General features: G+C 30.9%; 1 protein-coding gene across 1 annotated transcript in view; it reads right to left on the minus strand.

The window, feature by feature from the left end:
• Window positions 1-18,159, minus strand: part of LOC117182894 (ionotropic receptor 93a) — a 63,965-nt gene that overhangs the window by 2,491 nt on the left and 43,315 nt on the right. The window contains exons 10-13 of the mRNA XM_033376009.1: window positions 17,250-17,436; window positions 15,039-15,274; window positions 5,371-5,530; window positions 2,714-3,197 (exon numbers count right to left, since the gene is read on the minus strand). Coding sequence (XP_033231900.1) covers window positions 2,714-3,197; window positions 5,371-5,530; window positions 15,039-15,274; window positions 17,250-17,436 — 1,067 coding nt within the window. The remainder of the gene's footprint in view (window positions 1-2,713; window positions 3,198-5,370; window positions 5,531-15,038; window positions 15,275-17,249; window positions 17,437-18,159) is intronic.

The raw sequence follows: 18,159 nt of genomic DNA on the forward strand, positions 1-18,159 counted from the left end.
TCCAGGCCATCGATAGGTCACGTTGGTAGAATGCTGCATCTTTGCAGACACATCTATCGATGAGCAGGTTCTCCCGACATCCGGCTACACCTTTCTTTGAGCCTCGTTGTTCATACATTTCTGCCACACAGGTTCAATTGCCCGAACAATCCTATCATTTAGGATAGCTGTGCATATCTTATAAAGTGTGTTCAGACAAGTTATTGGCCTGTAATTCATCGGGTCAGCTAAGTTACCTATTTTCGGCAGGAGTATTGTGCGCCCTTCCACCAACCACTCTTGAATCGGCTCTTCCGATTTCAAATATGAGGTGAAAATACGGGCCAAATGCTGATGGGTTGAAGAAAACTTCTTCCACCAGAAGGTTTTGATGCAATCTAGAATAGTTCTTCATCCCTCTTAATACTTTTTTCACCTCCTCGGTAGTGATGGGTGGGCATTCTTTATCAAATGTTATGAGGGCAACACATAACTACTTGAAGCCATTTATATTTTCTGAGTCTTTGTCCAGTCTATACTGAACTTCGCAGCCTTCTCTCCAAAATACTTCGACCTCCTCTGGTTTGGGTGGATGTTCGACAGTAACTGGAGGGTCATGGAAGAGTCGAGATGGGTCAGAGAGAAACTGTTGATTTTCTCTGACCCACCTCTCGCTCCGCTCTAGACAATAATTGATAGCCCAGAGGTCGGATTCTCCGGAAAAATGTCCACGAAGCTCGTCATCCATTTCAGTCAGATCTTTAGTCTTGAGAGAAACCTTAGAGTTGATATTTCTCCGGGTCGTAAAGCATCGCTCTTCATCTATTGGATGCCTGCCCGCTGTTGGTCTGAGTGTCTCCTCTCTTTTTCTTTTGCCGTCTTGTTCTAGCTGTGGTAGAGTAGGCGTTCCGCTTACATAGCCCCTTTTCCGGAGTAGCTCAGCATGGTTTCGCAGACGTTGCTGCGAAAAGTGCGATAGCTCCGGATATTTCTCGCACCACAGAGCATGCAGCCGTGACCTGTAACCTCGTTCAGGGGCCACACTCGCATCGTAGCACTCTAGCAAATCGTGATTCAGACGCTCCGTCCATCCAAAGGTCGTGTGATCCCGCCGATCCATCGCAGTGAATCCATTTTCATTGGCTCCCCCAGCTCTAGATTGGTCGGCATTGTTGGCCGACCCATTGTCGGGAACCCTGCGCGTTCGGTTGTTTTGAACCACACTTGCTACAACTATGTTTGGTGTTGTCATTGTTGTTCCATTGTTCCATTGTTTCACATATAATAAATAATAAAATAATACATTTCCACCGCATCAGATAGATCTTAGGAAAGATATGGTAGTTATTAATAATATTAACATACGTGCTGAATTATATTATAAATAGAAGGATAAAAAATTAGACTGGAAGAATGACAGCAATGTTTGTGGATTTTAAGGCGGCATTTGACACGCTACAGAGATCAGAGATAAAGAAATCTTCTAAGAAAAAAGAGATAAAGGAGGGTTTGATAAAAAGAGTAGCAGATAACGTTAGAGATGCCAAAAATAAGGTTAGATTCCTGTTCACTATATTAATTTTTAGATTTGTAAGAGGAGATGAAGAAAAAAGTTTAGAGAGAAATAAGGCCAGGAGATCAAAAAATATATACAGCGGCAAATGTACTTTGTTAGAAAAATACTTGGACAGAAAATGACTGAGGCTTAAAACAAATAAAAAAAAGGTTATGACTTTCAAAAGGTGAGAAGAAAATTTTTTAAATGGGCAGCAGGATGGAAAGGTATCAAGATAGAAGAAACAAAAAAGTTTTAATACCTCAGTTTTATCGTTCAAGCGAAAGGGTAACATGAATCAAGAAATTGGCAGGGGTAATAAAACATGTAAAATAGGGGAAAAAATATTTTAAAAAGATTGAAATTCGCAAATGAGGTTTTAGAGGAAGAGTATAGATTAATTGTTAGGTAAATATACTAGATGGACATTGGGTGTAGAATGGAGAACTCTGGGTTGCATGGTAGGAGAAGAGGCTGAAATGGATCAATTTAAAACAAAGGTGGGAAAGAGAATGTAAAAATTTGACGAGTAACTAAGGGTTACAAAGGGAGAGGATTTAGTGATAAATTGTTGCCAAGAGGTAAAAAAAAGGCAAGAAGGCCTTCTAGCTAATTTGTTGTGAAGAAGAAAATATAGTTTTTTTTTAATTTTCAAGAGATAGAAGAAATAGGAGATATAGACTGTAAAGAATTGGAGAATGGGGGAGGATAGATTGATGGGAGAGGATAGAGGAATAAAGATACAATAAATGACATAAGGTAATAAAAAGAGAAAAATTGACAAACTATCTGAAAAGTGGATAGGGTGGAGAGAAATGGATAAGGTAGAAACATCAAGGAGAGATAAGGAAGAAAAATTATGAATTGTGGGGGAGAGAAAATGGAAAACAAGGAAACGGAAGTACCATAGAAACATGAGGGTATCTGATTGTGGATGTATAAAATTAAAGAAGGAATTAAATTAGTTGAGAAGATAATTAGTTAATAAGCTATTTTAAAATTATGTACTAAAGGTACACTGGAACGAACTTTGTGTAAAGCCTAAGGAGGCACATTATAGATAAAGAGGGAAAGCATCAGACAGTATATGATAGAAGTGATGAAATCCTTTTTTTTAGGAGCATATCGCCTACTTTGACTAATTGTTTCGAAAGAAATAGAAATATTGATTCAACTCACTCTTTATCGATCATCTTCAAATATGGACTGTCATGACCAATCATCATGGCAATTGGTTCTTTTATAAAATCTTCAGAACTAAGAAAAAAATGACATTGTCCAGAAGTCAAAAGATCTTGTCTCATGAGAAATTTAAGGGTCGATTTCCAATCGATTACAACATGATTTCCTTTCCGAATCCGAAGAATAATGTTATGGTCTGTGGACGAAGTATGTCTTTCTGCTCTAGAGAGTAGATCATGATATTTCGGTTCCTCGGTGGCTTGAAGATATTCCTCTAAGAAACTTCCATTTGAAAATCCCCATGTGAATTCGGTACTGCGAGCGAGAAGATCGTCTATGTTAGAAATGGAGTCGTCCATTCTTGGAAATGTCAGAAATGCTACCAAACTTCCGGAATAGGTCGCCACGAGGACCATGACGACTAGCCACCAAGTTCCTACTATAAGACGGGCGCTATCTGCCCGAGGCAAATTCATTCCACCTATATTGCATGATAAAAATGTTTTTACATTTGTATAATTTCCAGAAATTAAAATTTTGTATTAGTATGTTTTCGGTGAAGAACTTTTAGGCGTACATTCAAGCTCAAAAGTAATTAACGTTGAATAGATTTTTAGAATGAGCAAAAAAGACTTATTGATAATGGTAAAGAATGTTATAAAAGAAACCGTGTGTCCTCTACTGAATTCTTCAAAACCTGTATTTATATTGTCTATTAATCTTGAAATTGATTTCTAAGTAGGATGATTAACGATTAGAGATCTAAATAATTTTTAAAAATTAATTGTTAAAAGTGCTTAAATTTAAGTAAATAAGAAAAAAGAATAATGTCGTCAAAGTGAAAAAAGAATAATTTAAAATATAGGAAAAATTAATTAAATCAGAAAAACTCTCATTCAGGAAAATTAAAATAATAATACACAAAAATAAAGGCAAGTGAAATTAAGTGCTATTCTCCGAAAATGTCAAGAAAATATATGCATTGTAGACAAGGGCTCTGAGCAGAAATATTAGGGAGATACTTTTTGGTTCTGTCCATTTTCATTGAAAGTCAACTGTTAAATGCAGTAAATACCTTTTAAAAGATTTTATTAGCCTACTTTGAAAATATCCACATAATAATTAATCCATGCACATTTTATTCTGTTCTTTCATTTTCATAAAAATTTAATATTTTCCTGGTTTGTCCCTTTTTTACAAACGGTTATAATTGTTAATTTGAATACAGCCATTTGCATATTTTAGTTTATTTTTCAAACGATTGTTAACAATTCAATCCCGGCGGAGCTAGAGAGCACTTGTTGCACAATCTTAAGAATAATCAATATTCTAATAATGTTGATTGGACAAGTAGACAGAAAAATTAACATAAAAAATGATTACCTAATTTTATCTGGTCAAGAACCATAAATAACATCAATAATAAGAAAACAATGTTTAATTAAAATTTTGTCTTTTTGGGTCAAAAATTCCACAACTTGGTTGACATCAGGTCTCTTTTGACTCAAGAATCTTTCTTGTATAAAAATTCAACTCTTTTGATCAAAATTCAAGATTTTGAATGATTTTTTTCCTTTTTAATTAAAATTCTTTTTTGGTTGAAAATTTAACACTTTTGTTGAGAATTCGTCTTTTCCATCAAAAAGTATATACTTATTTGGTCAAAAATTAATTTTTTTCCTATAAATGAAAATTAATTTTTTAAACTGTAAAACTTACCATTCCATTTTCGCTTCAAAATTCAATTTCAATTTTTGGGTTAAAAACCTCACGGTTTTATTCGAAATTCGTCTTTTTGGGTTAAATGTACAACTATTTGGATAAAAATTAAGTTTTTTGTTAAAAATTCATATTCTCATGTTGAAAATGCAACCATTTGGTTCAAATTTTTGGTTTAAATTAGATGTTCAACAACTTGATTGAAATTTGGTCGCATTTAAATAGAGAATCTGTCTTGTTGTGAAATTCAAATATTTTCATAAAAATTTGTTTGTTTTTTTCGCTTGAAAATTCAATTTCTTTAACAGAATATCATTCTTTTGCTTAAAAATCTGGCCTTTTTTATTTGAAAATTTATCTTTTTTGTTTGTCAAGTAAATAATTAAATCTTTTTCAAATGAGATTTAAAACAAGACACATCTAATAGAACACTTATAATAACTGTATGAACTTAATCAAGTACAGTGATAATCCGCAGCTCCATCGACTTCAATAGAAATGCTGGCATTTGCATCGACTTTTGGCCAGGGGAGGGGAAAACTGCAGAAAAAACATCTCGCGAGCATCCAGTTTTTCGAGAGTCAAGTTTGAAGGCAGACATTCGACCCTATACTTATAAAAAGCACAAAATCATCTTTTGCATGTTATCTTCTTCTTAAAATTTTTATTATTTACAATTGCACTTAACTAATTAATATGTCAATTTACTCAGTAATTCTGTGTTATTATACCTATAATGGGAAAGAGTTGCTCCAAGCAAATGTAAATAGATTCACGATAGCAATTTGTAGGTAGCCTAACTTTTAAGATCTTTAGCATGAAGTACACTATTAAGTATCGACAAGGCCGATGATTTGCACAGAATGCACATTACGCTATTTAACGTTGCGCTTCCATGAACCAGAAGATAACATATCCCATATTATAATACATACCTTGCTGCAGAAGAGCACCATAGATGTACCACACACATTCATCTGGCGTCTTCAGTCCAACAGCCTCCTGTATACCAATCGTTGGTTTTGGACTGAGCTTGTGTATCAGGTATAAAATTGGTCCTATTATAATAATTGCAGACGCCAGGCAGGCCCAAGTCTAAAAAGGAAAAACTACTGTAAAATAAATAATTAAGCAGCTTTAAGGCAAGTATATATAAATACTGCTCTATTTTTCAGCTTCTGTTCATTTACGTCATATTTTAAATCTTCACATTCTTTATCTACTTCTGTTTATTTCAGAGATATATTCATATTTAGAATAAATGACAGTAATTTGATAATTTTCTGGGTAATTCAGAAAAAGGATTTTCTTGAAAAGCGAACACGCCTTTCTATTTTTTCAAAATATTACTTAAATAATAATTTTTGACACTTAAAAGAACTAAATCGGATAATCTTAACCCTACAAGTCCACACGGGGGGGGGGGGCATTGGACCCCAGCGCATATTCATTTGAGTGTCCCTTCTAGGAAAAGGTCCATACAGATGTTTTGACACAACGTAAATTCGTTTTAGGTATCTGAGGACAGGTCACGTAGGTTAGCGTCGTCACTTAGCCCTCCGGTACGAAACAAGGTAGACGCGAAACGTGAGTGGAGGCCATTGGACCCTAGTGTGGACGCAGTGTAACTTTTTCATACGGTAAGTGAAATTTTCTTTTCAATTATTTTTGGTTTATTTGTGTGTCAAATTATATGTGAAAAGCAAATAAAATCATTAAATATTATTTTGAAAATAGTATGCTATATTTCTGTGTAAAAGTGGTATATAAAGCTAATTTGTAGCATGTTATATACTTTTATGGACAAGAAAAATTCCTTCAATGCTTAGAAAAGATCCATACTATAACAACTAGAGATTGTTTTTTTTACGATCTCGTTAATTACGTGTCCTGTTTTTGAATTGGGGAACTTCCTGTTATTTTTTTTTAATATAAAGCAAATGAATTTGCAGTGGGACTCCGATTTTATGTATCAAAACTCCAAAATCGACCGGACCTCTTTTCTAACGTTTAGAGATAAAAAGAGAGCTTCGTTCAATTTTTGATTTTGAAACAGTATCGAAGACCCACAGCTGGGTTCTCTTTGCTGATCTCATTTCAGTACCACTCCAGAATGTTTTTTAAAATATCATTCAATACCTGAAATGCGCTCTGAAATAAAAGTTTTGTTTTATAGTGCATCTCAGAAAAAAGTAGCAATGGCTGGATATAGCTTGAGAAGTCACGACGTCATTCAAAATGCGTTGATGGAAAAAGATAAGGATGAAGAGGAGTTTTTCGGAGGCGAGGAATCAGATGAGGAAGACCGAAAAACTCGGGTCTCCTGCGCTTCTTGTCAATCTGCGATGTGTGACGATCACCGGTCGGGTCGCTGCACTGACTGTGCGTCTGCACAAGAATAATATTTTTACAATGAAAATTTAAAAAAAAATAATACAGTCTATTCTTTTTTACCTTTTTGAACTTTTAAAAACAATTCTTGTGTATGTTTAGGATATATAAAATGAAAATAGCGTTTTTGTACATTTGAATTTTCTCATTTTTCATCCCTTCGAATAATTCAACTTTATGGAAGAAATTGAAATGGCGTATTTTTTTCTGATTCTCTAACATCTCATCTTTGTATCTCTATTAGAAATGTAACATAAAAAATGGTTCAAAAAATAAAAAAACATTTTTTTTCAACCTTCTGTTCTTAGGATACTCAAAACATCCCCAAGAAAAGATTATGATTGGAAGTTATTGGGATCATCATGTAGGACATATTTTCTTCTCTATTTTAGAAGAACACCATAAACTTAAAAACATAAGAAATGAGCTTTTTGTATCAATGGAATCATCCTAGTGGAAAAATCTTCTGGCGTTGGGCAGCCCCAGAGTAGACAATCGCGACTCTAATCGCGCACAGATCAGACGGTCTAGCATGGGGCTGGCCAGATCTGTAACACTTTTGCAAAGTTCGTAGCCAGACGGTATAACCAGCTACTATTCAACCACTGGTCTCAGGTGGAAATACAACACTGGTACAGTACTAACCCAGTATAAATTGCTGGAGCCCCAGGACTGTTTTTTAACGCTCCGCAGTACTGACTTGCGTTACTGGCACGAACTGTACACCAGTATAATAGGGTTGTTTCGTGATTTTAAATAAAATAATTTTTCAATACATAATTTTAATCTGAATCGAAGGTGCGTTATATTTTTTTTCTTTTCTGTCGTGTCACGTGGGTCTCACGTGTCTCAGAGATTCTTATTATTATCTATCTATGTGACGATGTGAAACTCATGATAAAGAGGTTAGACCATAGTCTGCCTTCAATTCTGACTATTTTGATTTGATAGCTTTATTTGTTAAGGCTTATTTGAGAAAAAAGTTCTCCTGTTGTCATATTTGGTATCAGAGTCAGTAGTATGTTGCAGGAAAACAATAAGTGAAATTATTAACACATTTTAAAATCGTACATATTAACGAATTGTTCAGTTCACATAACTATATTTCAATACGTTTTCAATTAATTTTTTCTAAAAACTTTTGTGTTTAAATGCTTTTATAATGTTTATAATGTTTTTTAAACAATAGTTTGCGACTTCTATTTTCGATGTGCATATAACCAAAAGAAAACATGGGTACAGAAAAGGATATTTGAGAATCACTGAAACGTGAGCTGTGATTGGTGGAAAATCCGACCCCTTTGACGTCAAAGGGGCCCTCCAATAGACATCGTGATAGAAAATTCATATTTCAACATTAAATTAAAAATAGTTAATAACAATATTTATAAAATATTTTATGGGCGTTTTTATAATTAGAATTTTATATGCTATAAGATCCATTTATTGGAAAAATAATATCTAACTTTGGAAACAACCCTATTACAAAAATGTGAATTTCACATTTTTTGTTTAATTTTATCTCGTACTATTTATATATTCTAAAAATATAACAAAAAATATATTGAAAAGAATAAATAATAATGGATTGAGAGTATTTTTCTACAAATGTTCATTAGTTCTGCTTAGAATGAATACATATATCAAATTTTTAAACATTATATAACTAATATAATTTCTAACGTTATATGGGGGTTCGAACCTACATCTATACCTACATCTATCGCTTAGTTGTTGGGAGTCTTAACCATTACTCTATACCTACCTAATTGAAAGTCAATTAAAAACCATCCTCATAAGCTACAAGTTAAAAAAGTTTCAAAAAACCATTTAGTAATTCTTTCTCCTAATTAATTGTTTTATTATCATATAACAATATTAAAATTTCAAATAAATCAACTGTAAAAGGAAATATAAATGAAAGCATTTTTTAATAAATAATTTAAATCGATAAAAATTTTTTGGGTTTTGCAGCATAAGCGACCACATTTTCTTACAATTTTTTATATATATATTTTGTAAAAAAATTTGTTTTTGAATTTTTTTCCAAGCAATTTTCATTCCCCAATTTATTTTAAACATTTATTCAAAATTATTTTCCAAACCGATTAAGAATTACACTAAATGAAAGTAATAATAATTTTACTACATTGACATTATTATTCGTTTCCAAGTATTACAATTTGGAAACAAATCCCAAAAAAAATTCGCAAAGTAAAAACCAATTTTCAGGTTTCTATCTTCAACTTTTGCTTTTTTCAATATTATTTTCGATTGCAAAAAGGTTGCAATTAGTATTTCGCAGTATTATACGAGAAAAACGATTATAATGGATATAGTTAGATGTAAGTTACACTAAAATAACTTTTTTCTCAGAAAAACTTTTTTCTTATAAATGTCATAAACTGCTAAAATAATAATTATATTATTCATTATTTTAAACATTATAAACTATTATACTTTTTGCTGAAAAACATTGAATAATCATAGAAAAAAGTAAATAATTTTTTAAGAAGGAAAAACTGCCTTTAGAACCCGTGCAGAAATTTCGGAGTGGCCCTAGTCCGGTCCCAGATCTGGCATAATCTGGCCCCGGTCGCCGATCCCAGTCAGGACCAGACTCGAAATGAAACGTCTAATCCGAAAAGTGCTAGACTTTTGTATAAATAAGGAAGTCTCGATCTGGCGCTAACCAGGCCTCTTCTTATATTTATTGATGAAAATATTAATTCAGTTTAAATTAAATGAACATTTCTTGAGTTTTTTCTCGTTTTTTTTATATTGTTTTCCTATTAGAAAGATTTTTTACAAATGGGATTTCGACGGTACACAAATTTCGGCAATGACTTAAAAAAATTATGTCGATATTAGGAGTGGTAATTGATTACAACAAATTTCTTTAATACCGTGTAAAATTAAAATTAAGAAGTTTTTTTAAAACAGTAGGAATGTGTACTATTTCTTTTTGAATTTCGTTATACAGTAAAATAAGACAATTAAGAAGTAGACAATTAAAAAAAAATTAATTTCGTCGAAAATAATAGAGAATGTCTTTAAAGAATTAATAAAAATAATGCCACTTTGTAGTCAAATAACATCACCTGCAAGTTTAGTTCAACTAATTCAATTTTACATTAGTCATTGAACTAGAAATTATTTGAAAATATCAATTATTAAGACAAGAAATAATTTCAAATTTAAGTAATTTTAATTTTTTGATATCAACTCTTATCTACAGAGGGTAGCCCGATGTGGCCATGGCCAGGACCACATCATTAGCCATGGTCAGGGCCACATTCAGCTAACACGATCTGGGCCACTTCGGGAATCAGGATCAAATTGGGTAATTTCTCCACGGGATTATTTATATCTTACTTGATTTGTTTTGATCTTTTATATTGTATACAAGTGTGAAAGATCTATTTTTAATCTAATTTCTAAATTCTAATTCTAAACGTGCGCTGCGCGCGCGGCTCGCCAGTTTGTCCGCGCATATTGAATCTCGCATTTCACTCTTGATCATTGCATCTTCCTCACATTTTTCCATATAGCTTTTAAAATCATAGCTCAAACCAACGGCCACTGAAATTTAGTGATTGTGAATTATCTTTTCATAAAGCTCCTTCGACTTTAACTTGTTTTCGTGAATAATTTTTGTTTATTCACTTTTTTTTTTATCTCGCATAGTTTTACCGGAAAAATGGAATTGTTTATTGTGAATAACATGTTTCAGGATTTAAAAAAAAATGTGCCCTGCGAAAAAAACAGTTTTAAGAAAATTTGTTTATTTTTTTAAGATGGATAATTTTCCCCCTTAAAATTTTTTTTTATATCTTCTATAATTTTTCTACAGGCTACAAACTACAGACCACAAACAATTGAGATTAAAGTTTAAGGTATAAATGACAGGCATTTTGCTGAAATCGCTCCAAAGAACAATTTAATCTTTTGTGCAATTCTTCCGATATTACTTCGTTTTCAAAAAAATGGGAAAATTCAATTATTTGACATTAAAAATGATTTTTTCGGAAAACATTCTTGATGCTTGCACTTTTAGTCTGAAATAATTATGACTGAACAGAACAATGTAAAAATTATTAATAACAATAAAAATTAAACATTTATATATTTAAAAATGTCTCCTACCTGTAAAGTTTTTGTCCTTATAACAGTAATCCATTCCTAACTGATGATCCCTATAATTTTTTATTCATTTTTTGCTATGAATGAAAAAATTGTTTCAATTTGAAAGTCAGACTTCATTATTTGACTTAGATTTTGAAAAATCAAAAAGTCTTTACTTTGTAAAGAATCCTTTTTAGACTACCCTAATAATTAAATATATTTACTAACGTTGCTCAAAAAAAATTGACATGGAAACATTCTTTCATAAATTTAATAATACACAATTTAAAATATTATCCTTTTTTATTTTATGAGATATTTTATAGTCTTCAAATATGCAATTTATTGCTGATCTATAGTAAATTCAAAAAAAAATGATAGACGTAATTGTCTTTGAATACATTTTTCTTCAAATATCACATTTTTCCCAATTACTGAGCAAAATGAATAACAATAAATCATTGAAACCTCACTCTGAACAATGCAGCTATCGGTGGAAAAAAACGCACGCAGTGCATGCAAGTTTATGACTTCAACTATATGCGTAGCTTTTACGTATCCTTTTCAACTTTTATTATCAGCCAGCACATTAAATTTTGCATTTCTCGATTGCTGGTAACAAAAAACAAAGAATGTGAATGGTCTGCAAGAAACATTTTTCCAAACAAAATCAAAAAGCTCTATAATAGTAATAAGTGTAAAAATGATAATTATGAGAGACTTGATTATTATTGATACAAATTTGGAAGTTAAAATGCTTACTTCGGATAAATAATTTTTTTAAAACAAACAAAAAAATTTGCCTCAGGCCGGATTTGACCTCGGATTACCATTATACATGAGTGTAATGTTTACCAATTACGCCATCAAGGCTTCAGCAGATCTTTGCTTTTTCTTCATAGATTCCTTTTTACAGAGAAGTACGGTACGTATTTTTTTTCACTGTGAAAAATGTACCAGTTTTGTTTAGTGTTAAAAAGTGTTACATTTGTTGCAGTGGAGAAATGCGTATAGTAAAAATGTGAAAATGTTGGTATGAAAAACAAGAAAAGATCTTCTGACGTCTCGGTGCCGTAATTGGTTAATGCCAATTTTTTATGCGTCAAAACGGTAACACGATTTTATTGTTAGAAATAGCACATTTCGAAGTGACTTTATGAAGCAAATATTAATAAAAACATGTACCTCTTACTTGTAAAAAATATCATTTATAACTTCATCCAGACCAAAAATATTCTTTAAAATGACTAAATTTCCATTGCATAGCTTTGTCATTCCGTAAGACAAAGTTTATAATCTTTAAGCGAATTTAGTTGAAAAACGAAGAATAATAGATACTTTCCTTATCTTTTAGTTTAATGATGATGGTATTTAAACTAAAATTTTTTTCATTTATTATAACTTTTTTTAACGCTAAAGCGACGTTTTAACATAATGATTTTAACAAATAAACATAAAAATATGGAACTAATTGATGGCTTATTAAAATTAATTTATATAATTCACTCCTATGTAAAAATGTGAAAAAACAAATATAAGGATTAATAAGACACCGAAAATTCTATGAAATCTGATCATATGTTCGGAAATCCCGTAAAATGTATATTATTCAAATGCATTGAAATTCAAAATCCCTTGCAATCATTAATATCTTTGGAAATCTGAAAAATCCGTTAAGAGTCATTTTAAAATTCCTTGGAATCTTTGAAAACATTTTTTAAATATTTCACACCCTTTGAAATCCTTTTAATTCATTAAAATCTATTAAAAATTCCTCAAAATACCATGAAAATTCCTTCGAACATTAAAAAAAACTATGACCTTTTAACCCTAAAATATTTTAAATTCCTTTCAGATACGTTTAATTTTCTGAAATGTATTGAAACATCCTGTAAATCTTTTAAAATATATTTAAAATCCTTTAAAATTGATTTAAGTTATTTGAATCTATTATAACAAACAATCTTGAAAGTATTTCAAAATACCCAAAAATACTGCAAGTCCTTTAAAATATTTTTAAATGCCTTGAATTTTTTCAATTTAAAATCCTTTGATATTACTCAAATTTATTGAAATGCTTTGAAAATTCTCACGAATATTTTAAAATACCCTCACTTATTTCAAATAACTTAAAATCTTTTAAAATCTCTTGAAATTTTGTAAAGCTTTTGAAAATTTTTTGGAATCTTTAAGAATCCCTGAAATCTGTGGAATTCTTTCAATTTTCTTTATTTTTTTTTTGAAAATATCCTAAAATATTTTCAATCTTTTAAAATCTGTTCAATTTATTAAAATCTATTTCAAAATTTCTGGAAAGTTTGTAAATATATAAAATCCTTCAGTCACATGAATGTATTCAAGTCGAGTAAAAATTCCTTGGAATTTTAAAAAATGTCCCAAAATATTTCAGATCCTTTGGAAGCCTGTTACATTATTGAAATCTGCTGAAAATTGCTGAATATCTTTAAAAATGTCCTAAAAGTTTTAAATCCTTTGAAATCTATTGAATCTATTGAAATCTTTTGAAAATGCCTTGGCATCTTTCAAAATATATTGAGAATGCTTTGAATCACTTCAATTTATTTAAATCTATTGGAAATTGCTAATAATCTTTTCAAATACGCAATAATATTTCAAATTCCTTGAGACCCTTTTAATTTATAGTAACTGATTGAAAAATCCTAAGCATCTTTTAAAATATATTGAAAATTATTTGAAAGCATTCCAACTTATTTAAATTCATAGAAAATCCCTAGGAATCCTTCAAATACCATAAATTAATTCAAATCTTTTGAAATCCATTCAATTTATTCAAATCTGTTTAAAATTCCAAAGAATATTTTTAAATATCATAAAACATTTCTCATCGTTTAAATTATTTAAAAGAACTCCTTTAAATCTGTTGAAATATTTAAAGTCCTATGAAAACCTTTAATATCCTGGAAAGCTAATTACAGTACCTTAAACATCCATTCAATATTTGTAAATATTTCAAACTTTTTGAAATCATTTTACATCTTTCATAATATCCTGAATTCTTAAAAATCCTATATGGAATCCTTTCAAGTTTTCTGAAATTTAAAAAATTATTTAGAACCGCGTGGGATTTTGGTAAACCTATGAAATACCATGAAATATTTTTAGATTTCTTATAACTTTTCAAATTCTACGAAAACACATTAGTTTTCTGAAATTCTTTGACAACTAGAGAAATACCCTGAAACCTAGAATTAGTTACGCGGGGTCAAGAAAGGCTTGCTCAAACATGCGTGAAACACCAGTAGCGTAGCAACGAAGGGGCAGTGCGCTGGTGCTCACACACACACGCATATTGCGTGATATTGTGTATTCCAATAGGAAATAGTTTAACCGTCCTGACTATTTACGTTTAGATGCCCTGGAAATAGCTTCAAGGCCAATTGCAGGCCATCATTCAAACCGAAATTCAGTCCAGGTACCAGTGTACTATTACATCTTTAGAAGGTTGTTATGTCTATTTAAATACTTTGATATTTCAAAAAGTCCCTTATGGTATTATTAAAAATACGTGAAAACCTTTCAAATTACATGAAATCCTTTGAAATCCTTACAAACTTTGGAAATTCTTCGCAAAACCATTTTATTTTTTTGAATTACTTAGAAGCCCTTGAAAGTTTGGAAATAACCATAAATACGTGTCCGCGTATGTAAATATTAACTATATAATAAGGGTTCAAAAAATCAATAAAATGCGCATTTAATCCTGGTAATGATTGGTTTACTTATTTATATTATTAAGAATAAAAATTTAAAAATTAATTTTTATATTCAAGACTCTAAAAGTGGATCTAATTGTTATTTTTACTTAAAAATACCGTAAATATTGTATATCAAAAGAGATTGCCATCAAATATAAAAACTAATAATTATAAATAAAGAAATTGCTTCTTGGTCTCGAAAATTATTACTCTGACGCTTATTGTAATTAATATGAGTAGAAGAAGCATGTTTCATGTTTATCTCAAATACTTTCGTCTATTAAATACAAACCAAAAAATTCCTGATTTTTCATTTTTATACATATATTTTCTTTATAAATATGGAATACCTCATTTGAAAATGGTGAGATGAAGAGTAAAGCTCTTGACAATGGTTTTGGCTTAGGAGTCAAAAAGGTGTATGTTTGAACAGAAATTGGTATAGTGTAGTTAATTATGGCTTTCTTGCTTTCATAGACAGTATAAGCAAAAGCACCAAAAAGTACTTTTTTATTTTTAACCAGTTCAAATACTTTCTCTGGTATTTTTGAACCTCCTATTCCACTATCTGTCTGGTTCTCTTTTCCTTGTACCTGATTACCAAATAATCAAAAATTGAGATTAGAAAGCTATTTTTACATTAAAATCCTATTAAAAAATTGTTCAGTGTTGGGTAATAACTTGCTACAAGTAACAAAGTTACTGACAAGTTACATTATTTGTCACTTTTAGGGTAACTCATTTGCTATTGTAAAAAAGTAAATTGCAACGTATCTTAATACAGTTTTTGTGATTACTTGGAATTTTAATTTTTATTACTTCAAAGATAGTTTTTGTTTTGTGTATATCTTCTATTGAGAGATGTTTATAGGGAAATTGTGCGTCAGTAATTAATCTCTATGGATTGATAGTTTATTCATGTATTCATGTACTTTCGTAGAAAATTCGTCTGCAGTGAATTCGGGATTTAGTTTTCCTATATTCAGGGTTTCCGACGATTTATGCCGCTCCGCGGTAAGATTGAGGTAAGCTGCAGGAGATGTGCGATGTTCACTCAGGAGTCACAAAAAAGGAGCGCCATATTACTGCGCTGAACCCTAACGGCATACCTGCATAAATACATCATAACGTTGCGCCATTTCACTCAAAGCGGGAAGCACACGCGTTTACTTAATGGACAAGCACGATGGCCAGCTCGCGTCGGCCAGCAGTGTGTCTCTGATGTTATTAGCCAACTGAAACCGATGGTACCCACTCCATCGGTTTAATGCGTGCGATCGAATGAGCCTGTATTTTGCATTGAGAACAGAGCCATCAGGCATGGGAATATTCATCTTGAATTTATTAGAGCAATTTGAATGAAAAACAGCAATAAATATCAAGTCTTTTTTGTACATAATATTATACTACGTTTTAAAATTAATTATTTACCATAATATTTTTTGTCAATATTTAATTCAAATTTAAACTTTTTCTGAATAGTTCCAAATTTATAGCACTGTCGTACGGTCTGTCATCGGAATATAATGGGATCATCTCTGGGTATCCTACATCTTAGAAAGAGAGGTCTAATCGACTTCAAGTAGCGAAGTCCTACTATAATGTTGTGTAACCTCACACGGTCAAGTGTTAACGTAAGAATTGTGAAAACTGTGTTTTTCGTAAAAATTTAATCCAATATTTATAAATATAAGTTATTTTCTGTTGAATAACTTCTGTGTATATCTGGTGATGAAACTGCGACATACATTTTGTGTTATACGCAAAAGTGCGTCATTCCCACTAGAAGTATTTTAAGAGGTATTATTTTGCGAAAAAAATATGTGCTTCTGTATGCTGCTGTCTTCAAATCTTTCAATCAAGCAAGCGACAGAGTATTTGGACCTATTACTTAAGAGAAAGCTCTCATTTTAAACGAGATACTAAACAGCCCGCAAAAATTTTGAGTGCTTATTATTTTTAACGTTGAAAGTCAAACTTTCTTTCTCATTTCCCTTTTTTTTACCAAGCAGTCAAATTCACCGGAAAAGGTTCACACGCCCTTGACTAATAACGATTGGAGACCATGGATTCATAGTTAACGTCAGCCCCAAAATCGAGAATAAATCCTGAATTCACTGTACGTTGTTGTAGATCCAATATTTTTACTTGGAATGTTAGGAGTTTAAATCGAAAGTTTTGATTTGCTTAGTATCAAGAATTGCAAGAATAAAATGTCTAGAATCAAATACTTACTATTCAAAAAATATATTGTCGTTCACTTACCAAAATATACTTTTTATTTACTCTAACTAGTACCTAATTTTTTGTAAATTAAGTTTTCATGATTTATCATCTTAGATATTTTTTGTTTTAAAATATAAAATTAATAAAGTAAACAAAGCTACTTTTTCTGGTGACTATAACCAGCTGTAGTTACAAACAACGTAAATATAAGTAGTTACCTTATTTCACTAAGCAACTTAACTGTAACTAGTTATCTGAAAAAAGTAACCTACCCAACATTGACAAAGTAAACTAGCTATAATATGAAAAAATACCAAGAATTTTCTTTAAAAAACTTACCTTTCTAGAATTTCTTACATGTGGAGTATTATTCATCGGTTTTGATAAACCGTAGCTCGATGCCAAGATGACTTTATATGTAAAGTTCAATTTTTCACTTAAATGCTTAACAACGTCAAAAGTTAAACCATCATATTTTGGTACCCCCTTGTCTGAATACTGTACTATCTGCCATGGTGGATTCTGAAATTAATTTTTAATCTTATAAGAATTCTGTTAAGGATTTATTTCAAATCTACGTCATTTTATTTCGAAAACTATATTCCATTTTTCCCCGTCTTTGACATGGATCATCTGACAAATCTATAAGCTTTAAGCTCTAGCATCACAGATAGGAACCCATTTTGAGTCAACATTTCTTTCGATTTCATTTAACAAATGCCTGAGATAAAGCACAAAATATAAAAACGTCAAATTAGCGTATTGGCTACTAGCTACTATGTTGAATTTATTATGAAACACTTAAGATTTTAATTCGAAATAGATTGTATTTTTAACAAAATATTTGAATTTTTAACCAATAAAAATTAACTTTCTACCAAAACCGGCAAATGTTTAATGAAAGAGAGGAGATTTCAAGCTAAACTAGCAGTCTTGCGCGCGCCACGGCCGCGCGCTTATTTATTTTTTCATGAAAAAGAATAAATAAAAAGCCTATCTTTTCTATGTTATACATATTTAATAAATGTTACAAAATATTAGTATAAAATAATACAAGACACCAAGGCATGAGTTCTGTATACGAAATTGTAATTAATCTTTTATAATAGAATTTCAACGAATTTTTTATTTTTAGGTACAAAATGAAATTGAACTATTTTATTTTAAATAAGCTTTTTTTATTACAAATTAATTTACACCTAATCTTGATGAATAGCATTTATTACGGTTTTGTAGCTCACGTTG

Source organism: Belonocnema kinseyi, chromosome 2 (assembly GCF_010883055.1).
Source record: "Belonocnema kinseyi isolate 2016_QV_RU_SX_M_011 chromosome 2, B_treatae_v1, whole genome shotgun sequence".
NCBI classification, from domain to species: domain Eukaryota; kingdom Metazoa; phylum Arthropoda; class Insecta; order Hymenoptera; family Cynipidae; genus Belonocnema; species Belonocnema kinseyi.